We start from the raw sequence: 26,904 nt of genomic DNA, 5'->3' as shown, positions 1-26,904 counted from the left end.
TCAGATGACTCTCTACGTGGAGTTTGCACATTCTCCCCATGTCTGCTCCGGTGTCCTCCCACAGACCAAAGATCTGTAGGTTAGGTGGATTGGCCATGCTAAATTGCCATGGTGTCCAGGGATGAGCAAACTAGGTGGATTAGCCATGGGAAATGTGGGGTTATAGGGATGCCGGCAGGGTTTGGGGGGGAACCGAATGGCCTGCTTCCACATTGTAGGGATTCCATGATTCTACTTCTTGGACTGTTGGCTCTTTGAGCTGGACTATTGTTCTATTTACTCCTCCTGGTGATGCATCCTCCACAGTCTGCAGAGATCATCATCAGTTCTTGTGAGATAAATGCTGCTGAAATTAGCCTAAAGCTTCTGCAGTTGGATAATCTTTTTGAACTAATAATGAACCTTGCGAAAAAAACAGCTGGTGTGAAATTCAGTGTGTTGGCTGCATTCATAATTTGCCTAAATCTCTAGATGTTTCAAAATGAAACCGAAGTATATGTGGACACTTATTTTTTAACATGACTTGTGCTTGATACTGTATTAACAGTGGAGGATTTTGTTTTATTTTTCCACTGATTTTTCTTTTTCTCGGTCTTCTCTTACCTCCAATAAACTTCCTGACTCTGGTTTGGATAGTGGAGGAGCACATGGCCCTTTTGAATCCCAATCCAGCAATGCTTTAATCTTAAAGTTCTCATCCTTGTGTACAAATACTTCCTTGACCGTTCCTTTCCGTATGTCTGTAACTTCCACCAGTCCTACAAACATTGGAGATCTCTGCAGTCCTCAAATTCTGGCTTCTTGCTTAATGTTACCCATAGGCATTGGCAGCCAAAGGCATAGTCAGCAAAATCCCAGCTCTGCAATTCCCTCTTTAAACCCCTCCGTGTTGTGCGCAGTCTTGGGCCCCATATCTCAGGAAAGAAGTACTGGCCTGGAGCAAGTTCAGAAGAGGTTCACAAGAATGGTCCCAGGAATGAAAAGTTTAATGTTTGAGGACTCTGGGTCTATACTCGATGGAGTTTAGAAGGATGGGTCGGGGTGGGAGGGGATCGAATTGAAGCTTACTAAATGGCCTGGACAGAGTGGATGTTGGGAAGATGCTTCCATTGGTAGGAGAGACTAGGACCCAAGGGCACAGCCTTAGAGTAAAGGGAAGACCTTTTAGAACAGAGAGAAGGAGAAACTTCTTCAGCCAGAGAGTGGTGAATCTATGGAATTCACTGCCACAGAAGGCTGTGGAGGCCAGGTCATTGGGTATATTTAAGACCGAGATAGATGGATTCTTAATTGTCAAGGGGATCAAGGGTTATGATTGTCAAGGGGATCTAGGATTACGGGGATGAAGCAGGAGAATGGGGTTGAGAAACTTAGCCATGATTGAATGGTGGAGCAGACTCGATGGGCTTAATGGCCTAATTTCTGCTCCTATGTCTTATGAATCTCTGTCTGCCTTCTGTTTAACATGCTCCATAAAATATTCCTCCTTGATCAAACTCTTGGCTACATCACTTATATCCCTGTAGACATGCTACTGCACTGAAAGTAGCAAGGGTGCATAAACCTTTGTTGAACATTATTTTTATATTTATTCGAAAAGAAGTTTGTGTTGGGTATTTTCATAGCATAGTTATTCAGTCCTCTCCCTGGAATGGATTCCACTGGTCTATTTTTTTTTTTTGGAGAGGGGAGGTGTGGCACAGTAAAATTACATGAGAATAGCTGGAAAATGGTATTTTACTTTTAAAAAGAAAAAACAAGTAGGGCTGGTCCTACTCGTATTCCTTCTCAGAAATGAAGTTTTCATATCAAAATGCTAAGAACTGTAAGGATTTTATTTGGTATTTGCCTCACAGTAGGAGGTAAAAGTTTCAGCTTATGAGCAAACCTATCTCTATGTTCAGAAACAGTGCTGAAAAATGCTGAAATGAGAACTCATTCCACCACCTTTTCACCGTTTAATGTGTTGCTTTTCTGTTGTTTGTTCTTTCACAGGCTAACATTGGCCAGATGGATTCAGCTGCAGAGCAGTGGAAGATGATCACCGGAAATCTGGCACTAATTCAGGTAAGTGTGTTGGAGGTTTAACCTCTAATGTGAGGGTGGACCAACTTTACTGGTAAATACGGGAAAGGCAAGGAAACCCCTTGCCTTGTTCAAATAGATTATATTTCTTTTATGGCTGATCAAAACATCTAACTCGGTTATTCAGATGTGCATAATGTGCAATTGCTCCTTAAAGGAATATTGGGCTTCGTCAACTCTGCCCCAACAATGTGTCTCAACCTGACCCACTCTAGAATTCCCTCTCCTTGATGTTAGTGTGATAGGTTTTTCCATAAATACAATGGACATGTAAGAGAACTATTGGAAGTTGTGAAAATAATCAGAGGATTGCTAAAAAACTTTCTTTTGTATTTACAGAATTAGAGTGCTTTATCAATAATGACTAAATTCAATGACTAATCTGATGTTGCTGTGAAGGCCCTGCCTTCTTGACTTTGCCTCTCATTGAACCTGTAGTGTGGTGACCCCCTGGGTTAAACTCACCACCAGTCGTCTCTCTCTAACGAGAGAGGAGCTCATCCTCTGGAACTATGCTGACTTTGGCCATTTGAAATAGTGAAAGGAATCTAGATGGTCTGCAGGCTATTCAAGTGTAGAGGACAGAATAGCAGTGCTCTCACTTGGAAATGTACTCACTCCAGTAAAGGTCTCTTAATTACGTGGGGGCAGTAACTACTCTTCATCTTCCCTTCCACCTCCTGCACCCACCCCATTCTCTCTCGGTGTCTCGCTGCACTCTCGAAGTCCAGGGTTAGTGCCAGAGTTTGTTTATTTTACTACATTTAATGGTGCATTTACCCACTAATTCATGATTCATTAGCTTGATCCCAGAGTATGTTGTTTTGTAACAATGATCATTGCTGCCATAATGGAACGGAGCCATTTCTTGGAATGCAGTACAGAATGGTTTGCAGTTGATGCATTGGGAATGTGCGTGTATGGACTATTCCTTTTAATTGTTCTAATAGATTTTAGCATGATTAAATATAATCAGCAATGAAGATTCAGGTCTTCAAATGTAGATATTGGTGTTGAGTAAGAGAATGGTGTTGTGCAGATGGGGAGGGGGATAAGTCTGTGTGAGGATAAAACTCATAGCTACGTACAATGCAATGAATTAAAGTAGTTTGGAGCCAAAGAATAGTTTTGAAGCCAGTTGATTTCTATGGACTCTTCAGTTTTACGTGACTTAAAGCCCACAATTGCCCTGTCCAAAAAAAAAGAAGAATGCTGGTATTTGAAATGTGCAATTTTGACATGAACAGTTTCTGAGAGGAATGTTTTGTTGGTTGGTTAATTGCAGAAAACTTCAACAATTCTGTTTAAAACAGATCAAAAGCATTTTACTCTAAAAGTCTTTTGTCAAGAACAAATGAAGTGCTCAAGTAGCCTTGCCTGGGGTAGGTCAGAGGTCAAGAAAATTGGTGTTTGTATGTTTGTACAGCTGGTCCCAGCCAAAAAAAAATTGTAAAATTGACTCAGTTAAATCGGGTCTTTGTAATTTTTTTCCCTCTTAGGTCCAGGCCACTGTGGTGGGTTTTCTGGCATCTGTGGCTGCTGTGGTGTTTGGATGGATCCCTGAGGGTCACTTCCGACTTGATCATGCTGTCCTCCTGTGTGCCAGCAGCATGGCAACAGCGTTTATAGCTTCCCTCATATTGGGTAAGACGGACATGTTAGCCTGTAATCAGAAGTGTCTTTTGTTTGGATGCTGTTTTGATTGACGACTGGGCAGTTTACCTTTCGTTTCTGGCCAGCAAAAACCAGTGGGTTCTGCCAAAGTAATACCAAACACAAAAATACACAAATGGATCTATTTTAGCTTTTAAGCTTTTGGTGCAGCTAACTGTGTTTATTGTTGAACTGAACACATTGAATTGATTAAAATGGGTAATGTTGCCCAAAACAAGGGGCTATAATTTTAAGGTCGTCACTAACATTTGGAGGAGTTAATGAATAAAACCGGTTTGGGCCAAGTGCAGGCAGATGCGACTAGTTTAGTTTGGGAACATGGTCAGGTGGACTGGTTGGACTGAAAGGTTTGTTTCCATTCTTTGACTCAATGACTATAAACACAATAAATAATTCAGGAGGAATGTTCTTGCACGGCAATGGGAAATTATGATGGAACTTACTATAGAATGGATGAATTGAGGGGACGCCCATAAATGTTGGTTAAGGGAAACTAGATAAAAATGTATGGGAGAAAGTGGTAGATGGTTATACTGATATGAAGAGATAAATAGTGAGAGAAGCCTTGCGTGGAGCATAATTATACAGCAGTGGGCTGAATGGCCTGTTCCTGCTGTAAACTTTATGCAATCCAATATAAATTACGAACCTCCGTGGGCAATTTTGGATGACAGTATTTGGGTGGCAGTGGTAAGGTTACTGGTCTAGTGATCCAATACCCCAGATTAATGTTTTAGGGACATGAGTTTAAACCCCACATGGGCAGATGGTGAAATGTGAATGCAATAAAACTCTGCAACAAACAGCTAACCTAATGATGAGTACATAACAACTGCCGATTGTTAAAAATCCATTTAGTTTACTAATGCCATTGAGGGAAAGAAATCCCTAGTTTCCTGGTCCTGCCTATTTGACTCCAGACCCATAGTAATGTGGTTGACTCTTAACTGTCTTCTAGACAATTATGAATGGACAATAAATGCTGGCTTTGCCAGCAATGTACGCATCCCATGAACATTTTTCTTAAATTCAAAATAGTGTAGAAGAGTGGATATCATACAAATTACAGACCAATAAATGTTATTTTGGATGATTTTACTGCAATCTTTTTAATTCTGCTTACTAATGTATTTTTGGGACCAAGTGTGGAAAACACATACTGCATACAATCTTCTGAAGGAGACACATATCAGACTCGAAATCTCTTATCTTTGTTTATCTCTCTCCACGGATGCTGTCAGACCCTGCCAAGTTTCTCCAGCACTTTGTTTTTAAACAACAATTTATACCATTCACATTGTTATAGGCAGCTGCCTATTTTGGGCAACAAGAGCTGACCTTTTACCATCATCATAGGAATCACCTACAAAGATGGAACTTGAATTTATGACCAATTGAGTGAGCCATCTGTTTCGGACAAGAAGTACTTCATACTTCATTATTGGAGAAAGAAATGAAGAAGGGTCTCGGCCCGAAACGTCAGCCTTCCTGCTCCTCTGATGCTGCTTGGCCTGCTGTGTTCATCCAGCTCTACACCTTGTTATCTCAGATTCTCCAGCATCTGCAGTATCTCTGAACCCACAATCTGACTGTTTGTTTGAGAAAAGGCAGAAGTAATGGACTGTAATTCTGCCTGTGGCTCAGTAACAAGTAGCTGGTGCAGACATTTGAGAAATAGCACTGCAGTGCAATCACTTCAACACCAAACCATAGGAACTGCATTTCCAATGTGTTTAGTAACTATGCAGTAGAACAACAGGCTTTACAAAATTGTCTGAAGTGCAGCTGGAGGGTGGGAAGTTCATGAATATTTAGCAAAACACACTCAATTCCAGACTTCTGCAGAGAAATGTTGAGTGCTTTTGCAGGAATATTAATCTTTTATTTTGTGATTTCTCACGCAGGGGTAATCATGGTCGGTGTAATTATTGGCTCAAGGAAAATTGGTATAAATCCTGATAATGTGGCCACTCCCATTGCTGCTAGTCTTGGGGACCTCATCACCTTGGCACTGCTCTCTGGAATCAGTTGGGGTCTTTACATACAGCTACGTAAGTAATAATATTAACAAATGCAAATGATTGCTATGGCTTTGTTTTATTTTTCATCATCTACTACAGTATTAGCTTTGTTTCTCAATTGGGATGCATTCAGCAGATGTAGATTTGGAGATCATCTGCCAGAAATAATTATGGACAGAATTGATGGGAAGAGCTGTACAGTACACAAACTACTGAGATTGGCTGGCCGTTGTAGGCTTTTATTCCCATTTTCCCTGGTCCATCGGGTTTACTGAAGATATCAATAACCCAAGGCAGTTCCAACAATGAAATATACCCAATGTTCTTTATTAAAGCAAAGTACAAGACACAAAATACATCATAAATCTCGTCCATCTAGTGATCGCAAGTGGACCTGCCAAGGATCAGACCAGAACAGGTGATCAGCCTGTTCCACCCTAACCTACAGCTGCTGATCAGGTGACCCCTTCCTGAACTAGCTAACTATGCTCTGGGCAAGCTTTCTTTAAACCCTTTTTACCATACAGACAAGCTGTGCATTAAACCTTTTATACTGTCCAGTCTCCATCAAGCGATGAATTGGACCACTGGCAAACATCTCAGACGTGTAGACCCATTGTTTCAGCCTGCTCATGCCCCACAGAACTCATCTCTTCCTACCTTGAGTCAGTCTTCTCCCCCCGGTCCAATCCCTACCCACATACATCCATGATTCATCTGACGCCTTACGCCGGTTTCAAAGCTTCCAGTTTACCAGCTCCAGCCGCCACCTCTTTACCGTGGATGTGCAATCCCTTTACACATCCATTCCCCACCAGGAGGGTCTTAGGGCTCTCCGCTACTTCCTGAAGCAAAGACCTGAGCCTGAGCCATCCCCACCCACCACCACCCTCGTCCGCTTGGCTGAGCTTGTCCTCACCCTCAACAACTTCTCTTTCAACTCCTCTCATTTTCTTCAAGTAAGAAGGGTTGCCGTGGGTACCCGTATGGGCCCTAGTTATGCCTGTCTCTTCGTGGGGTACGTGGAACATTCCTTGTTCCAGTCCTATTCCGGCCCCCACCCACAACTGTTTTTTTCTCTGATACATCGATGATATCATCGGTGCTGCTTCCCTCTCTCGTCGAGAATTGGAAAACTTCATCAATTTCGCCTCCAATTTCCACCCTGCCCTCACTTTCACCTGGTCTATCTCCGACTCCTCCCTTCCCTTCCTCGACATTTCTGTTTCCATTTCTGGGGATAGACTGGCCACTAATATCCATTAGAAACCCACTGACTCCCACAGCTACCTGGACTATACATCCTCACACCCCACTTCCTGTAAAGACTCCATCCCATTCTCTCAGTTCCTCCGTCTCCATCGCATATGTTCAGATGAGGCCAACTTCGACGAGGGATCCTCCGAAATGTCCACCTTCTTCCTCAACCGAGGATTCCCCAGCTCTGTTGTCGACAGGGCCCTCAATCGGATCCGACCCATCTCCCGCACTTCTGCCCTCACCCCTTCTCTTCCCTCTCGCAACAGCGATAGGGTTCCCCTTATCCTCACCTACCATCCCACCAGCATCCACATCCAGAAGATCATCAGACGCCATTTCCACCACCTCCAGCAAGATGCCACCACCAGACACACGTTCCCCTCCCCTCCCTTGTCCGCCTTCCGCAGGGACCGTTCCCTCCGGGACACCCTGGTCCATACTTCCTTCACCCCCAACACCTCCCCACAGCCCTACGGCATCTTCCCCTGTAACCGGCAAAGTTGCAACACCTGCACATTTACCTCCTCCCTCCCCAGTATCTGAGGGCCCAAACATACCTTCCAGATGAAGCAACACTTCACCTGCACTTCCAAGAATCTAGTCTACTGCATTCGCTGCTCACAATGTGGTCTCCTCTACGTTGGGGAAACGAAGTGTAGACTTGGCGACCACTTCGCAGAACATCTATGTTCTGTTCGCAAAAAAGACCCTGAACTACCTGTTGCCTGCCACTTCAATGCACCACCTTGCTCCCTGGCCAACATCTCCGTCTCCGGCTTGCTGCAGTGTGCCAGTGAAGCCCAGCGCAAGCTGGAGGAACAACACCTCATTTTCCACTTGGGGACCCCATAGCCCTGCGGACTCCGTACTGAGTTCAATAATTTTAGGGCCTAAACTCTCCCATGTCCCAGCCCCCTACCCCACACACCAGGCCTTGTTACCACGTAGCCTGCCACTACACACCCCCTGTTGTTAGTCACTAACAGTCCCCATTAACAACTATTCACCCTCCCAGCCTGATCGTTAGCAACTCCTTTGTCTGTCCAACTGTCTTTCTCTCTCTTTGGGCTCTATCCTATCATTTACTCCCTACCCTATCCAAACTGACGTTTTCCCAGCCACCATCAGTTCTGAGGAACGGTCACCGGACCCGAAACGTTAACTCTGTTTTCTCCTCCACAGATGCTGCCAGACCTGCTGAGCTTTTCCAGCAACTTTGTTTTTATCTCAGACATGTTGTGTTTTCCATGATAGTTTGATTAATTGTTCATTAAAACCTGTTTGCATCTCCCTGGAAAGAAGCTTATCTCACATGAACTTTGACATCAGGCCAGCTTGTTCAGCCTGCTCACCGCTTTGAGGTCTTCCAATCAACTGTATGATATTTACACAGCACAATTCTATGAGAATCTCACATTTAGCTGATAAATAGTCCATATTATATTGATTCACTGTGACTTTTTTTGAAACAAAACTTTAGCTTTTCAAAAGTTACTGTGACAGTTAGCTCATTCTGAGTTAGAACACTCAATCTAAAATACGCACATCGCTTCAGCAAAATGCAAACACATTATAACCAGTGAGTTTTCTAATCATCAGATCACCGCAATTCAATACATGTTTGCTCCTCATTTTGTTTAATTTCTTTTTTCTTCATTTTGGCTAAACAAATAAATTTTATCTTGATGTCTACACTGTAAAGGAGGGGTGGTTCACATGCTCTCCCTAGCTTAAAGAAGCAGAAATTATACATCAAACTCAACTGTACATGCTGTACTGGTACCATTCCAGAAACAGTGCCTTACAACGTTCCCTAAAAAATATTGGGAACAAAAGCTTGAAGGTGCTGGCTCATCCTCGGGACTGATTTTTACCATGGCCAGAATGTGGCTACTAACTTCCCAGTTCCAAAATAGGCAGGCCTCTTCGGTGAAGGGAAATTGGGCAGGCAGTTCAACTTTGGGGCTATCATAGCTGCCTATGGCAATACAGGCTCAATGGGCTAAAGGGCCTTTTCTGTACTGTATGATTCTATGATTAATGAACCATAAAAGCAATTAGTGTATCAACATGATAATGGATCAGGCACTTAACATTTTGTTGAACAAAAGCTTTTTATAATTCATTGATAGGATGTAGGCATCACTGACTAGGCTAATGTTTGTAAATCATTCCTAATTGCCTTTGAAAACAGTTCAGAGTCAACCACATTGCTGTGGCTCTGGAATCGCTTGTAGGTCAGACCAGGTAAGGATGGCAGATTCTGTCCCTAAAGGACCTGGTGAGCCAGATTGATTTTTATCACGATCAATGATGGGTCCATGATTACTATTACTGAGGAAAAACTGTCAATTCTAGATTTTTAACTGAATTTGTCTTCTATAATTAAATTTAATTTCCACCATCTGCCATTGGTCGAATTTCAACCCAAGTATCTAGACCATTAGGCCTCTGGCATTAATTGTCCGCTGATATTATCACTGCATCTCATCTCCCCTACAGTTTTTACATAAACTGAGACTGAAAGGCTATGAGACTATTGTGAGTGTTGCTGAAAATGTTATGATTTTATTGAAATGCTGTAACTACTTTTGTTTTATATAATTACAGAAGAACATCCTTACATCAACCCACTAGTGTGTGCTTTCTTTGTGGCTTTGACACCTCTGTGGATCATCATATCAAAGAAGAACCCAGCCACACGAGAGGTCTTATACTCCGGTTGGGAACCTGTTATTATCGCCATGACAATTAGCAGGTGTGGACTAATAAAGTTCTGTTATGAAACCTGTGGGGGAACCATAACTGAAACAACCAAAATCATCCAGAAGTGAAGAAATTACAAACAGAATTTCACTTCTTGTAACATTTACTCCCACACGCAGCAGAACCAATGCAAATTGCAAGTGAATTAACTGGCAAATGATATTGCAAATAAAATGGTAAATTTCGCATTTTGCTTGTAAAGCTCATTGTCTGTTTAAAGATATTTGTCACAGACATGTAGTAGATATGCATAGTTCTGTATTCACAGAGTAGATCAGGAACCCTATCTGACAGAAATTTCACTTCTGGGTTTCATGGGTATGATCGTTACCATCATCAAGGCACCCTCCCATAAGCCCTGTCTTCCTTAGGTTATGATTATCCTGATGGTGGTTCCTGAACTCCTACATAACCAATAATACCCCAGTTCATTGTTTGTCCCCTTCTGTTAAAAATGCAGCTATATAGCATCTCTGGGTGTTCACACAACCTTCCAGGTTTAAACTGTTTTTTGTTTAGTCTAGTCACACTGTGCCTCCAAGAGGACCTGTTATTTTTGTTACCAAACAGAAAAATTGACCTCTTCTGGAGAGAGGTTTACTACTTCACACCATTCATTATGTTCCACCTTGTGTCTCTGTCTGCTTTCTGTTTGTGTTTGCATTTGTGTGCTATGAGGTTGCCTTCACACCATATGGCATTTCTTGCTGTTACTTCATTCCTATTTGTATTGCTTCCAGGTCAAGTGTTACCAGGTCACATGGATCCCAGTATATTATGTTGTCCAAGAAAATTAGTCCACGGTGTAATTTTTCTCCTATTTCCTGTGCTCTTATGTTCTCACCAAACCAATTTACTATAGTAAAGTTGTAAATGCAGAACTCTTTTTGCCTGTTTTCTTACATTTGCTGGGTTCTGAATGGGAATTGCTGTTATTGACGTCATATTTTTGTAGTGATAAAACAACAGTTAACTTTTTACAATGTTACACTTCCATGCTATGTGGTAACCATGTGATATGATTTGTATTACAGTGTTGGTGGACTGATTTTGGATAAAACCGTATCCGATCCAAATTTTGCAGGGATCGCTGTTTTCACTCCAGTTATCAATGGTAAGGACATTTATTCGTGTGCTATGAATTTTTGTCATTATGATGCTTGAAAAAATTGCATGGATGTCAATTTTAACTTTTGGTAGAAAGAGTGATTGCTGTAAAAAGTACAGACATAGAATACAGAATGGTGTTGTCTGAGTTGTGTACAGCAGGCGGTGCCATCATCCTATTTGTACAGAGTACAGGGCAAAAGAAAGGAAGGTATTTTGGTTTCTATGTTGGAAACACCTTAACATTGTGGATTGGACAAGCTGGACTTGCACAGCAGTGATGATTCAGAAATGAGTGGGCAATACCGGAGGTTGAAAATCCCAAGTTTCTTCCACTATGTACTCTGGCATTAGAACGTGTTGTCAACATTGTGGTCCCTCAATTACCTGTGTACTTGCATTCCCAATTATCCACAGATATTTTCTTTGCAACAGTTGAAGAAACTGCAGGAGGAAGCAATTCAAATTTTTATACACCAAACAATGCCCTGTTTGTCCTATTCAGGCAAACGGACTTTGACTTGTTTAGCCAATCGAGTGAGGGGGTTTTGGGTTTGCAAAAAATGGTGTTCGGCAAAAGTTGCAATCTTGCTGAATGCATTTAGAGCTGGGATAGACATGTTTTCAGTGCCTCAGGAAATTGGGGAGATATGGAGTGGGCAGGAAAGTGGAGTTGAAGCCCAAGATCAGCCATGATTGCGTTAAATAACACAGAAGGCTCGGTGGTCTACTTCCGCTCCTATTTCTTGTGTTCTTGTTCTCTCGATCTCATGGTGTTCTTAAGTACCATCCATCCTCTGTAAATCTGGTACATTGCAATTTCACACTGTTGTTTCAAATCGAATTTAAATTTGTTCATGGGATGTGGGCATCTGGCTAGGCCAGCATTTATTGCCCATCCCAAAGGGCAGTTAGGAGTCAACCACATTGCTGTCGATCTGGAGTCACATGTAAGCCAGACCTAAACGATATTAGTGAACCAGACAGGTTTTTCCTGACAATTGACAGTGGATCCATGGTCATCATTAGACTCTTAATTCCAGATTTTATAGAATTCAAATTCCACTATGGTAGGATTTAAATTTAGTTCCCCAGGACATTACCTGGATCTCTGGATTAACAGTCCAGTGATAATACCACTAGGCCATCACCTCCCCTGTCAGCTTCTTAGCTACATGGGGCTACAATGCAACAACCAAGCCCTAAAGAACTCTTTACTTCTCAGATTGCCATAAACATTGCTATTAATAAATAAACTCAAAATATTTAATAATAGCAATTCTGAAATGAGCACTGAATTACACCTGTGCACATGGTCCAATTAAGCTCTAACTTGTTCCTCACTTGAAGCCTACATTTAACTCTGATCCTTGTTAACAAAGCTTTTGAAGGGTATTTTAGATGTGATTTTTACAAAAATTTCAACCAGAATAAGATTTATCTGAAAATCTAGATGCAGTATAGGCCTTTGTTTGACCTATATTTTTCTCCTCCTTCCTCAGGTGTTGGTGGCAACCTGGTGGCAGTGCAAGCCAGCAGAATTTCTACCTTCCTCCACCTCTCCAGTATGCCTGGCGTGGGACCGGAAAACATGCACAAAACCTGCCCAAGTCCTTGTCGTACTTTCTGTAGCTCAGGTGAGAGCCCTTTGTCAGCGGCCAACGAGCAACTTTAGATCTCTAATGCTCCCATTGAATAAGGCATGAGATGGTGCAGGTTGACTAGGTAATGTCAAGCTTGATTCTGTTGGACTACTGATGAAGTGGAGAGGGTAAATTGCCAGAGTTTTGAGGAGGAATGTTAAAATGTCTGGATTACAGCTCGATGATGCAAACAAATCCCTTGCGCTAGTAATCTGGAGAACACTGATGAGTAAAGAGGCTCATTATTTTTCCACTAAGCAACAAGTACCATGAGACTGAGTAAATTGCTCAAATAATTTCTGTTTTATTTAGCTGATAAATAGGATATAAGCTTCAAGGAGCAATTTAAGAAACTTCCATCTACTAGTCTCTTCTTATCTATACAGTCAGCAAATTGGCATGTGGTGAACTGAGAGTATAAATCAAACATTCTGTCTCTCAAAGGCACATAATTTCTATCGTTTGTAACCTCAATTCCGGTCAGAAACAAAAATCTAAATCTAAAATGTGCATTACGGATCAAATATTTAATGTTTAAGGAGTGACTAATTTGAGAGCTTGATTGTTTTTAGAAAGTGGTATCCTCTCAAAGCTGGTGGCCTCATAGGTAATCTGCCTATTTTAAACATGTTTTAAACAGCTGGTTCCTAAATTGTGGGGATGACCTGATACGGAGAACAAGCATTATTTAATTCCAGCCAGCAGGGGGCATCAATCCGTGCCTCTCATCACAATACACATGTAAAACAAACTAAAGACTGCAGGTGCTGGAAATTAGAAACAGAAACAGAAATGCCAGAAAAACTTGGCAGGTCTGGTAGCATCTGTGGAGAGAAAGCAGATTTCACAACTTTAGGGTCACTGACTTGAAATGTTAAATCTGCTTTCTCTCCACAGATACTGTCAGACCTGCTGAGTTTTCCAGCATTTCTGTTTCTGTTCCCGCTTCACATTGTCGAGAAAACAATGTGAGACTAATGCTTTTCTTTTGAAGTTCTGCTGGGCATTTTTGTGTAGAATTTTGGCAACTATGAAGCAGACTGTGTTTTGATACTATCCTCCCTCAAAATAATAACCTTGTATCAGTCAACGCTCTTTATAACAAATAGATTATGAATAATACGACCCCTTGGGTTATGAGAGAGGAACACAAGATCTGCAGCAGTGAGCTTTACGAACTGTGACACTATTGTGGAAGAACTAATTCAGAGCAATCACTCCAGCCTTAACTTGTATTCAGTCTAAATAAAAGTTTTGCTAGTATGATAATCCCACGAAGATCAATAAACCAGAATTGAATTTACTGACTAATGGGCTCCAACAAGACAACCAATTGACAAGATTACACTTTTCATAACAAAATCAAGATTACTGGAAAATCCCAGCAGGTCTGACAGCATCTGTGGAGAGAAAGCAGAAATAATGTTTTGGGTCCAATGACCCTCCTTCAGAATTCAAGTGAAGAAGGGTCACTGGACCCAAAACATTAACTGCTTTCTCTCCACAAATGCTGCCAGACATACAACGTAGAACAGTACAGCACAGTACAGGCCCTTCAGCCCACGATGTTGTGCCGACGTATTATCCTACGAAGATCAATCTACCCTGCATACCCTACATGTTACTATCATCCATGTGCCTATCCAAGAGTCGCTTAAAAGTCTGTAAAGTATCTGACTCCACTACCACTGCTGGCAGCGCATTCCACACGCCCACCACTCTGTGTGTGAAGATCCTACCTCTAACATCTCCCCTATACCTTCCTCCAATCACCTTAAAATTATGCCCCCTCGTAATAGTAAATAGTAAAGACCTGCTGAATTTTTCCAGCAATTTCTGATTTTGTTTGTGATTTCCAGTGTCTGCAGTTATTTGCGTTTTTATTTTTGTTCACTCTTCATAATTCTTATTTTAAAAAAGACAAAAACCAGCATAAACAATGAATTAATGGCAAAACATGGATGTTATAAGTTATGAGCAGATATAACAAAAATGGGTCTGGAAACTTTATCAGGTAGTTCATTCAACACATATAGCACCAGTCACAGTATCCTTCAAAACCCTGTCTTCGTCAGCTAGAGTTTTCATTTCCTTTCTTACACACCGGATTTAGCCTTGGATCCTCCTTCAGTATAACCTCCCAACCAACCTGAGTGAGCAAGCAGGGTTTTCACCAAACAACGCACTTGTGTAGAGCCCCCTCCATTATGCTTTCGGTGATTATGATGGTGTGATATCACAGTTCTGTGGACACAGTGTAACCAGCTCTAGTTGAACAGTCCCTTCAAAACAATGACAATAATTTTACTTTTTTCATCCCTGCTTTTGGGTCCAGCCTGCAGGATTTCTTCTTCAAACTACCCTATACTCATATCACCACAGCTTGTCTCCACTAAGCCGTATTTTGTAGCATTTCATTTTGTTTGGTTTGAACTGGTCCTCTAGCTGGAATGATTTATATATAAATGCTAAAATGGACCCACGCACGCACCCAGGGCCAATTATGTCATTTGGCTGTGATATGGTGTCTGTGCTCAGGCATGAACATTGCTGCACTTGGTGGTATTCGCAATAAACACTGAGGTTGTTGACTTGCTCGCCGAACTGGCTTGTTTTTGTTCAGACGTTTCATCACCATGCTAGGTGACATCATCAGTGGAGACTCCGACGAAATTATGTTATTCTACTCCGCTTGGAGTTTATACTGTCTGCTCCGTTATGGTGAGTAGTGTCATTTCCGGTTTTGATCTGTATGGGTTTATATATGGGGTCCAATTCTATGTTTGTTGATTGAAGAATGGGTGGAGAACCATGCCTCTAGGAATTCCCATGCGTGTCTATGTTTGGCTTGGGCTACTTTGGTTACTTTTGTCCCAGTTAAACTGATGGCGTTCGTTGTCTAAATTTACAAATATTAAGGAGAGTTCATCATGCCGTTTTGCCTTTAGCTGATGTTTGTGTATTCTGATGGCTAGTTTCCTTCCTGTCTGTCCAATGTAATGTTTGTGGCAGTCATTACATGGTATCTTGTAAACTACGTTCGTTCTGCATGTTGTGGGATACAACAGGAACATATCGGAACTGACGAGAAAACTCCGAAGACCATTGGGAATCATGGTGGCCCACAAGCCCCCAGCCACTCTACGACAAACACTTACAAGACCCCATTGCCACAACGTGCAGAACCAATGTAGTTTACAAAATACCATTCAACAAGTGCCATAAACATCATATCGGACAGACGGGAAGGAAACTAGCCATCAGAATACATGAACATCAACTAGCAGCAAAACGACATGATGAACTCTCCTTAATATCTGTGCATTCAGACAACGAAGGCCATCTGTTTAACTGGGACAAAGTAACCAAAGTAGCCCAAGCCAAACATGGACACTCATGGGAATTCCTAGAGGCCTAGTTCTCCACCCATTCTTCAATCAACAAACATATAGAATTGGACCCCATATATAAACCTATACAGATCAAAACTGGAAATAACACTGCTCACCATAACGGACCAAACAATATAAATTCCAAGCAGAGTAGAATAATATCGCTTCATCGGAGGCTGCACTGATGATGTCACCTAGCATGGTGACGAAACGTCTGAACGAAAACAAGCCAGCTCAGCGAGCAAGTCAACAACCTCATCAACAACCTCATCCACAACCCGAGCTACAGATCTTTGCCAAAACTTTAAACAATAACCACTGTCCTCTCTAGCATGCTGAGATGGCAGCCACTTTCCCTGAAATCATAACCCGAATCTCAGTTAGGGCTTGTTTTTATTTAAATAAAAATAAGTTTTGCAGTGCACCCAACTAAATATTTGACATGTCATCTGCACAGACAACAGGTCATATAAACTCCCTATTGGCTCCTCAAAGTACCATTAGCCAGAATGGAACCTTAAAATACGCATCTCACTAAAGGTGGATAAATAATAAGTTCAATTCAGTCCATGATCCTGAAGGGAAATGAGTAAATGGCAGAAAATTGAATAAATTGGTCAGGTGCTTTCTTTTACAAAGCCCTTTTACACTTGGCAGCAAGTTCCAGGAAGCCAACAAAATTGTGCAAACAATTTCCTCCGAGCTTTTGTATGCCAATATTCCTTTACTGATGTATGTACACTGGAAACCTCATTTACCACATAGAAAAGGTATTCAACACTTTTTTTTTAAAAAAAATCACTCAACTAGCCCATAAAATTGTTAATTTATATGAAACATTTCCCTCTGATATTCTTTTTCTGTCTAGAACTTGATTTGGCAATTGTCCCTTTGGGACCTTGCAACAGCAAAACAATGTATTTGTGAATTGCAGTCTTAGTGTGTGCTTTTGTATTGTGAACCTTGCTATCTGTGAATCACAGGATTTATATTCATGTAATATGCAGGTGTTCTGTGTTAAGCAGATATGATTAAATTTGATGGATTTAAATCAGTAGTAATGAAAATTGGACACCTTCTGAATGGGTGGCTGGTTGATTGAATCAGCTTTTATACCCAGGCTGAACATCGCAATCAAAGATTTTGTACCTGTATGAATAATTTAGTGGGGTGGTGAACATTTTGAGTGGAGAAGAATGAACAAATCAATTGAAGTACCACTTAAGAATTACTAATTATCTGCTTGGTGGGCCTGTATGTATATATTTAAATGTATTTAGGTAGCGGGAAGAACATAATTATCTACATCTTGCACAACTTTTAAAAGGATCTGGGACTATATACTCATTGGAGTTCAGAACGATGAAGGGGGATCTAATTGAAACTTTCTGAATACTGAAGGGCCTGGACAAAGTGGATGTTGCTAAGATGCTTCCATTGTTAGGATAGTCTAGGACCCAAGGACACAGCCTTAGAGTAAAGGGAAGACTTTTTAGAACGGAGATAAGGAGAAACTTCTTCAGCCAGAGAGTGGTGAATCTATGGAATTCACTGCCACAAAAGGCTGTGGAGACCAGGTCATTGAGTACATTTAAGACTGAGATAGATAAGTTCTTGACTATCAAGGGTTATGGGGAGAAAGCAGGAAAATGTGGTTGAGGAACTTATCAGCCATGATTGAATGGCGGAGCAGACTCGATTGGGCCAAATGGCCTAATTTCTGCTCCTATGTCTTATGGTAGGTGTTTTGTAATATAGATGTCTCTAAATCTTGTATCTTTCAACATCAGTAAAGTATATATGCTTTTACTTTACACTTGGGTTGTAGCAGATCTCTAGTAAAATTCAATCTTGCATGGAAATGCTTTGGCTGTTATGAACAGTGACATGAGATATACTAAACCTCTAAAAGTAACCAGTGTTCTAACTTCCTAAGAATGCAATCTCAGTTTGTGATTTAAATCATGTGAAACATATTTTTCTTTTTTATGTCAAGACAAATTATTCCTTCAATCCCCATTATTTTGTATACTAGCACAGGAACTCAAATGCAAATAATATTGGAACACCAAGTTCTCTGAACGTTATGGTATTCACAAATTACTGGTTTACACAGTACAAATGGATAGAACAAAATCATATTTCATCACATTTTAGTGTGAAAGTTATCCTTTACTCTAACACAAAATAATCTTAAAACCAAATGAAGAGTTTAGCATATAAAATAATGGTGTTTTCAGAAATAATTATTCACACAAACCAAAAGAACAAAATTAGAATCTTGTGGTTTTATTCTCAAGTACTTAGGATCACATACTTTGCCTACATTTAACAAATATTTATTCCCTAGACAGATCACAACATAAAGTTAGAAGTCTGGTCCAGCATTACAACAAATATTTCATAACCCATTTAAGCCTGTTTTAAATCGAGAACTCCCAAAATGAAAATAATACTGATCAGAGGAAGCCTGTCTCTAAACTGTATTTCCTGCTGTGCCAGTGACCTTTATCATCAGCCACCCTTGAGTATTAGATTAGCAATTGGGACTGAATAGAGGCAACTCTGTACTCGGGACACAAGCTTAATTGGAATTACTCCAGCTTTTTACACATTTCTGGTCACAGGAGGCTTATCGGTAAATTTAGTTTAAGATCTTAAAACTTAAAGGTAATATTCTCTCTGTGTCACCATAGCCCTTTTGAACTTAAATTAGCATCCAATTTTGTTCAGTAGGACTTCGGTGAGTTCCTTTTCAACTTTAAGTGCATTATATAAATATTGTTGAAAAGGCTTAAAGCATTTTAAATACTTCTGTCTATTTGGGGCAGATTCAAACTGATCCATTATGGTGGATACCACATGTTATTCTAGTCCAGTGGGCAGTAAGGAGAAATTATTTCTCAAGCCTCTTCAGGCAACCTCAATTAGCATTTCAGATCCAGGTTATCAAAATGTTATATATCACGTTGTTGCTATTTCAATGGACTTAAGACTTGTTGTGCCTATAGAAGTGAGCAAGGGCCATTCTCACATATTACATGTCACTCCCTACCTGCACTCACTCATCACCATCCCACCTACCTTCCCCAGTCCCACCCCTCCCCTCTGTCTTTATTTCTCAGCTCCTTCTTCCTCCCCATTTCTGAAGTAGGGTCCCAACCCGAAACATCAACTTTTCTGCTCCTCTGATGCCGCCTGAACATTTATGCTTGTGATTTACGCCTGGTCAAATTATCCTGTAAAATACCGTTATTTAAATGCTGAATTTTTTCCTTTAGTCCACGACAAGAATATCCAAGAATTAATGATAATTGTTGATAGAATGTTTCACCACTTGTATAAGACCCAATTAAATTAAGGGCTTCCTAATTGGAAATGATGCTATTCAGAGAAAGAGTTAAACTCCCTAAACACTGCAAATCCTGCTGTATGGCCTGCCTTATGTCTGCGCATTTTTGTGTTATTTATGATTTGCTTTATCAGTCCAGAATTAAAACTGTAGTGTTTAATCATTTCAGATGGCTGTAAAAAGAATGTTTTGCATTTGTTTATTCTTTTGCAGATTTGAATTCGAGATCAGCTCGGGTCTTGTTCCTTCTAGTTGTCCCTGGACACCTTGTCTTTCTATACACTATTAACTCAATGCAGGGGGGACACACAACACTAACGCCAATATTTATTGTGTTCTACATGATGGCTGCTTTATTGCAAGTACGTATCTCTTTTCAAAGTTTCAAACTTTACTGTAGGGTTTTAGCAATTACAAACTTTTGAAAAATACTGCTTAGTTATTCTGAGCTTCATCAGAAACTATTAAAAACTGAACCCAATCATGACCCGGTTGAGAGTTAACAAATATTAGAAAGTGAATTCTCCCATTTGATAGATTCAAGAGTTCTCAGTCTGACAGGTGCATGTACAAGTTGCAAGTAAAGATAAAGGTCTTCGTCAAAGAGAAGAGTCCACTTGGGTCACTTTGTTTAGTCTCCAATTCTACTTGTTTATTTTTAGAGCATGGTATTCCAAGCGCTTAAGGAAAGGGAACAAGTCCGACTGCACATCACACATGACTGTTTAGGAAAAAACAAATCAAAGATGTTATGACACTTCAATGAAAATTGTTCAGAACTTGAAGAGAATATTAGACATTACAATAAAATGTGCATCAAAGTAGATGAGCTCAGAAGGTGCTACAATTTAGTTTTTGATCATTATCTAATTTGTGTAGAGAGTGGGATGCAGAGTCCTTGGTCAACACTGTTTATGGGAACACTGAAGAAAGTTCTTGCTGTTGTTGTCGTAGACACTCCAGGAATATTGACTAAATATTTGTCCCTCCCTCAAACATGCTTAATATGAAGCTCAGGTAAACATTCATCCAAAGGATCAATCTTCCCTCAAAAACAAAACAATCACTGCATCTGTGACTGGTTCCTGTAAATATAGAGATAACAAGGTGTAGAGCTGGATGAACACAGCAGGCCAAGCAGCATCAGAGGAGCAGGAAAGCTGACTTTTCAGGCCTAGACCCTTCTTCAGACCCTACTCCTGTAAATATATGTAACTTCTAGTCAAGTGCGATGTAAATGTGGTGGATACGAAATAAGAATATAGTAGTATACTCTTTCTGTTTCGAGATTAATAATCCAGAGACCTGAATAAATGATCTAGAGATAAGTTCAAACCCAACCATAGTACCCTGGGAATTTTAAATTCACTTAGTTCATTAAAATCTGGAATAAAAAGCTAGCATCAGTACTAATGTTAAAAACCCATCTTGTTCACTGATAAGACCATAAGCTATAGGAGCAGAAATTAGGCCATTCGGCCCACCGAGTCTCCTCCGCCATTCAGTCATGGCTGATAAGTTCCTCAACCCCATTCTGCTGCTTTCTCCCCATAACCCTTGATCTCATTGATAATCAAGAACCTATCTATCTTAGTCTTAAATGTACTCAATGACCTGGCCTCCTCCACTTTCTGTGGCAGTGAATTCCATAGATTCACCACTCTCTGGCTGAAGAAGTTTCTTCTAAGGGAAATCTTCCATCTCTGCCCAGTCTGGTGAACATGTGACACAATAACTGAAGACATTTGACTGACTCATAACTGCCCTTTGGCTCAGCAACCCACCTGAGTTGTATTCAAGGAGGCAGCTCAACACAACCATCTCAAGGACATCTAGGAATGGGTGATGAATACTGGCCTTGCTTCTAATAAATGAATAAAATTGAGATGTTTAAGTGTTTTTGAATGAATTCTGAGCAATAATGGTCTGATGGGACAGGATTTATGATTTTGTACTGCATTACAGGTGCTAATTCTGCTCTATGTTGCCGATTGGATGATTCATTGGATGTGGGGGCGGGGAATGGATCCAGATAACTTCTCAATCCCTTACCTGACGGCTCTGGGCGACCTCCTGGGAACAGGGTTCCTGGCACTCAGCTTCCACATTCTCTGGCTGATCGGTGATCGAGATGCAGACGTCGGTGACTAGAATGAAGGTTCCTCATAACATGGGGAGTAAAATCATCAAGTGCAATTCAATGAAGGAGACTTTAATGAAATTTTATGCAATGGAGACTGTATCATGTGCAGCCCATGTGCAGCAACCAATGGAGATACATGTATACACTATAAATACTGTTTAATTAGGAGATATCAAGTTGGAATCCCCACCTGTGTGTTAACTGGATTCTGCAGCATGGCTACATATGGTAAACTGGATACTAACTTCACAACTGAAAGCTGCTAATTCGAATTGAAGGTGGTTATTTTTTTTGGACTCCAGAGATGCAAACTGTTAATTGGACTTTTAAAAAGTATATCCTTATTTCCTAAATGCAAAGAACAATCTTCCTGAGGCATCTTGTTGTCTCAGTTGGTCATCCATGAGGGGGTTTTCTGGAATAACAAGGTGGGATGTATATTTTACACTTTTTTTAAGGGATAATTACGAATTCACTGAGCATGGTCAATGTTGGGGGTGCATTGTGCAAGTGTGCTTCATCTACATTGCTGGATGTGGAAGAAGTCTATAATATATCGAGCTTATTTATTTATATATAATATAATATAAAATATATAACATATGTTATATACAATATAGTATATTATATATAAGCTATATATAATGTTATGTATATATAATGTGCATGTATATATACATTTTCATTGTCTGTTTGTTAGAAGCTGCCAGATCCAAAGCAGGTAACACTTAGAATCAATTTGATGCTCCTGATGAATTATTTAACCCAAGTCCACATCTGACCAGCTGCCCAACAAGGACCTAGTGTTGGGGTAGATGGGAAACTCCACGAATGCTTAAAATCCGATGTCTGGCTTTACGTGGTTAAGTGTAAAATTTGTCTTTTGAAAGGCACCCAACCCATTGATGCTAAAGCAGAAAGTTACCAGCTGCAGCTGGCTGGTTAATCCAGGCCCAGGATTTTGGGGAGAGGAAACATGGCTGACTGAAATGAGTTAAGCTGTATTGTTCAGTTGCAAAATGGTTTGACTTCCTTTGTCATCAAGATTTAATATACACCCTACCAGCCAGTGTGTTGATCTAAATGTTGAATTTTAGGATATATTACATTTTTATTGTAAAATTACTTTGAACATTGGTAAATTAAACCAATAAGTGCCAGCATAGTGTTAACATGCCAGTTTGACTGACTCTGAAGCCAGAGTTATCACTGATAATTCTGAAGAGAATTGTGCTGTTATCACAGTAGCTGCTTTCAATGAGTGTCCTGTCATACAGCATTTCTATTGATTTAAATTATTTAATTTTTGTTGTGCTCAAGAGTTCACAATTGGTCTCAGAGGCCTTTGATTTTAAATAGAATAGTATCCCTAGTTCTACAACTATTCCCCTCTTTCTTGTCCTTGCTCATTGACAGTGCTATTTCTTAATCTTTTATTTGATTATTTTGAACAAGATGGTAGAATGGTTTAGTACTGATATCATCTGTGACCCCCACCAGTTCTTTGTCCTCTGTTGATGTGCAGGGTGTGTTTTTTCTACCCCCCCACCCCAATCCCCTTTAGTCACTTGCACTGCTAGAGTCTCCCCTCCTGGTGGACCTGAAACCAAAACGTAGACTGTTTCCAAAATATTGTGCTTAAGCTCTTAAAATGTTTAAAGATATGTAAACCTTTACCCAAAATTGCACCACAGTTTCCATGTAATTACATTAAAGTGACCACAATCCCGATTTAAAATGAATTCAAGTTAATCCAACTAAATGTTAAAGTACTTCGTATAATGTCATTAAAATCTTTCCTGTGGATATGCCTTATTGATGTGTGGATGCATATATAGAGTATAAGCATAAGCCAGAACTGCCTGTGCTTGATGTTGGTATAAATGTGCTCGTGAAGCTGTGTGTGCGTCACATCCAATTGATGGAGGGTTATCACAGCCTTCCTGAAAACCTCAATGCATTAATTGCTTAGATGTCAACTTTTGTTGTAGTTCACCTTTTTAGGAAAATACCAGATGACTCTTAATTACTGCTACACACAAAGTTATGGACCATAAGAATCTACAATATCCATTTGGTGAATTTTTTTATATTATCCACAGTTCCTGATTAATCTAGACACTTTTTTAAAGAAAGGATATGTCAAATCATAATAGTTACCTTCCTGTTTTCTGAAGGAAATTACATTTATTCTGAAAATTCAAATGTTTTCTTTTGGTATTTAAAAAATCACAATTATGTCCCTGGGCATCAGTTTCCCCAATAAGTGATTCTACTGAGGAGTGCTAACAATATATAAGTACTTTAACAATTGTTAAATCTGTTTGAAAGAATTGTATCTATTAAATGAATGCACACTGTATAAAATGAACAAATGGAGGATATAGTTGTATTTTTGCAGACCAGGACACATATTTTAAAATTTTTAGGCTTTCCTCTTTTTTTACTGCTGTGTTAAAACAAGAGAAAATTGCCAACTTAATTGTGATTCTTCTGTTCGTTGGTGACAGCTGACTAATCTGGGATGAAGAAAATCAGGACAATTGTACTGAATCTGCTAGTTTGCCACTGTTACGGTCAATTAGACCGACAAAAAAAAAGTGTATTCAGTGCAATCATTCAGTCAGTCTTAAAACTAACACCCCACAGGGAAACATGTTACATTTTGTTATCAGTGTTTGTCGTGTGTTCTGATTTTTGTTTTTTGTCTGTGCTCTTGTCACTTTTTTTTTCCTGTGGGATGAAATCTATAAACGTATGACCGAATCAGAATATTTGTACTGAGAGCAAACTACATTTGTGTTGTCCTAATTTCATTCTTGTACTGTGAATGGAATTTCTTCCAGATCCAGCCCTGTCGTGCTCAGTATCCTGAGCCAGTTTCCTGCACAGTATAGCCAAAATTAATATTTATATTCTAAATTGCCAAGATGTCGTGAACGTTTTGGGAGTCTGTATTTGATAAAAATAAAATGTCGTACAATGGTGAACTTTTTTTATTTTTAATTTGTCTTTTTTATTCCTCTGCTACTTTTGATTATGGTGCCTAGACGCAACAGTTATTACAACAACTTCTGGAGTGTCATGGCATTGAAAAATCACAATGTGTAAACCACTCAAATGTATTTTGTATCATCACTGGGAGGTCCAAGCATAATTTGTTTTAGGTTTTAAAATTCTCATGGAGATGCGTGTTGGAATTCATGCAGTTTCTTTCACCATGCAATTTCCCTCTATCTCTTTTTAAAAATGATATCCAATTGAATATGCTTGTCAAATCTTGTATTCTGTTGCTGTCCAACAATATACATCTTCCAGCAAGACTCGAGGGAGGGTAATCATGTACAGAAACCTGGCTGAAATCTTCTCACTTCTATCCTCGATAATACCAGTTGCAGCATCCTTCTTGTTAGCATAATTGAGTTGGCACAGGTTGGACATTGAACATGGGCATTCCAGTTTGAAAAACACAATGCTGCACTTGACAACAAGTATCCAACTTATGCCACTGGGGAAACAGCTTCTATTGTCTTGGAAATCTCATCAGTACTGTGGGGGTGGGGGATAGTCAGGAACAGGAAACAAAGCAAACAATGGTTGCGACTTTGATAGGAGTACGATTTCAAGAGTGGTAGAAAGCAGCGAGGGTATCGTTTGTTTCCCGTTGTTAAACATATACTACAATTTCAAGGAGTTTGAAATACAACGTGGATAAAACTGCACATTTGTTTTGGAGATCAGCTTTACATATGAGAGTTGCTCATTTCAGTCTGTCTCACTAAACAGATGGGCATAGTGAATAATTTACAAAAAGCACAAATTGATTAATGAGTCCTGATTGCTATGTAGCAATAAGAACTATTCCAATCAGAACATCATTGGTACCCTTTGGTATCACTAATGTGCTGTGGCACCATACATCTGTAGGGTCTAATTTTCTAAAGAATCCATAGAATCCCTACCGTGTGGAAACAGACCCTTCAGCCCAACAAGTCCACACTGACCCTTGGAGTATCCCACCCAGACCCATCCCCCTATAACCCACCTAATCTACACAACCCTGAACACTATGGGAAATTTAACATGGCCATATGGGGTCAGTTAACTCTGTGACTGGATAGCTGGTTTGCGATGCAGAGTGACGCCAACAGACTGGTTCAATTCCAATATCGGCTGAGGTTACCATGAAGGCCAACCTTCTCAATTTCTCCCTTCACTTGAAGTGTGGTGAACAAAGGGTTACACTCACCACCAGTCATCTCTCCATTGAGACAGCAGCTTTATAGTCTTCTGGGACTACAGTGACTTTACCTTACCTTTAGAGATACTCACATCTCAGTGTAGGGCAAACCTATTTCCACTTTAAAATTCCTTGTTCAGGTGGCATTGCTTTAGTTAGTTTCTGGAGTTTTCCTCTTACTGACTTATAAATACTTTAATAGCAAACACATATCCTCATCTTCCAGCAGTTTTCTGCCTTGTCTTATAGCTTAGCACTTCAGCTTCCACTGTCTTGTATCCACAGACACAAACGCTTTGACTTTCTGGCTGCTTTCTCTTGCACAATTCAGGACTGTTTTGGAGATTGCTAAACTAACACCACCTTTTCTCTCTAACTGAACCTGCACACGTCCTGACCTTCCGGATGGTGGGTCATTCTGTGATAATTGACTCTTGACACTAGGCAACTGCAGTGTTTTTTCTTTCCTGACCATTTTTCCTAATAATTTCCTATTATACCTTAAGTTCCACTCCAAGACTATACACTCTCATTAAAAATGCCTACATTAACAAACTTCAAATACCTCTGTGCCATTCCAAACAAATCTAAAATGAAACTAAAACCATGACTCCTTTTAACACATAATATAGAAATACAAATCAAAGTTATACATGATTATTCTTTTTTAGAATGTAAGTTTTCAAATATTAACATGAATCTTCATCACATTTTAGATAATTGAAACTGAAAGAAGTGCTGATCAGATTGGAATTCATTTTTCTAGAGGAAAGAAGGTTAAGAGATGCCGTGATGGATATATTTTAGAATGATGAGAAAGCTTAATGGGATAGGAAAAAAGTAATGTGCATTTATTCATCACCTTTAAAATAATAAAATGTTCCAAAGTGCTTTACAGTAGTTTTATCAAAAAACATTTCACAGTTACATATGAGCAGATGTATTACTGTTAGGGCTGAATTCCAAAGGTGCGTGATAATCCTTGACATCAAGGAGCCCTAGCAAAACTAGAATCAATGGGTGTCCGGAGGCAAACTCTGTTGGTTGGAGTCATGCCTGGCACAGAGGAAGATGGTTGTGATTATTGGAGGTTAGTTATCTCCACTCCAGAACATCTCTGCAGAAGTTCTTTAGAGTAGTGACCTAGGCCCAACTATCTTCAGATACTTCATTAATGGCCTTCCCTCCATCATAAGGTCAGAAGTTGGGGATGTACACTCA

At 40.0% G+C, this 26,904-nt stretch overlaps 1 protein-coding gene and 1 long non-coding RNA gene across 2 annotated transcripts; one reads left to right on the top strand and one right to left on the bottom strand.

Moving 5' to 3' along the window:
- The first annotated feature begins 1,988 nt into the window (after positions 1–1,988).
- slc41a1 (solute carrier family 41 member 1) lies at positions 1,989–24,433 on the top strand. The gene is made up of 8 exons (XM_048592201.1): positions 1,989–2,067; positions 3,585–3,729; positions 5,664–5,810; positions 9,651–9,798; positions 10,841–10,920; positions 12,416–12,550; positions 19,514–19,662; positions 21,266–24,433. The coding sequence occupies exons 1-8, from the start codon at positions 2,011–2,013 to the stop codon at positions 21,449–21,451; spliced, it is 1,047 nt and encodes a 348-aa protein (XP_048448158.1). The 5' UTR covers positions 1,989–2,010; the 3' UTR covers positions 21,452–24,433.
- LOC125481075 lies at positions 19,411–21,465 on the bottom strand. Its single transcript, XR_007261188.1, has 3 exons — positions 21,353–21,465; positions 21,085–21,164; positions 19,411–20,021 (listed from the first exon to the last, which is right to left on the bottom strand). It is a non-coding gene; the product is annotated as an uncharacterized LOC125481075 (long non-coding RNA).
- Positions 24,434–26,904: the final 2,471 nt, after the last annotated feature.

Source organism: Rhincodon typus, unplaced genomic scaffold, assembly GCF_021869965.1.
Source record: "Rhincodon typus isolate 14 unplaced genomic scaffold, sRhiTyp1.1 hic_rhity00000801, whole genome shotgun sequence".
NCBI lineage: Eukaryota > Metazoa > Chordata > Chondrichthyes > Orectolobiformes > Rhincodontidae > Rhincodon > Rhincodon typus.
The sequence above is the reverse complement of the archived record's forward strand: the minus strand, read 5'-3'. Positions and strand labels throughout refer to the sequence as shown.

Excerpts from the sequence above, each read along its gene's own strand:
- slc41a1 (XM_048592201.1), top strand. The coding sequence starts at position 2,011 with ATGGATTCAGCTGCAGAGCAGTGGAAGATGATCACCGGAAATCTGGCA. Across the intron at positions 2,068-3,584 it reads GAAATCTGGCACTAATTCAG|GTCCAGGCCACTGTGGTGGG; the intron begins GTAAGTGTGTTG and ends TTTCCCTCTTAG. Across the intron at positions 5,811-9,650 it reads GGGTCTTTACATACAGCTAC|AAGAACATCCTTACATCAAC; the intron begins GTAAGTAATAAT and ends ATATAATTACAG.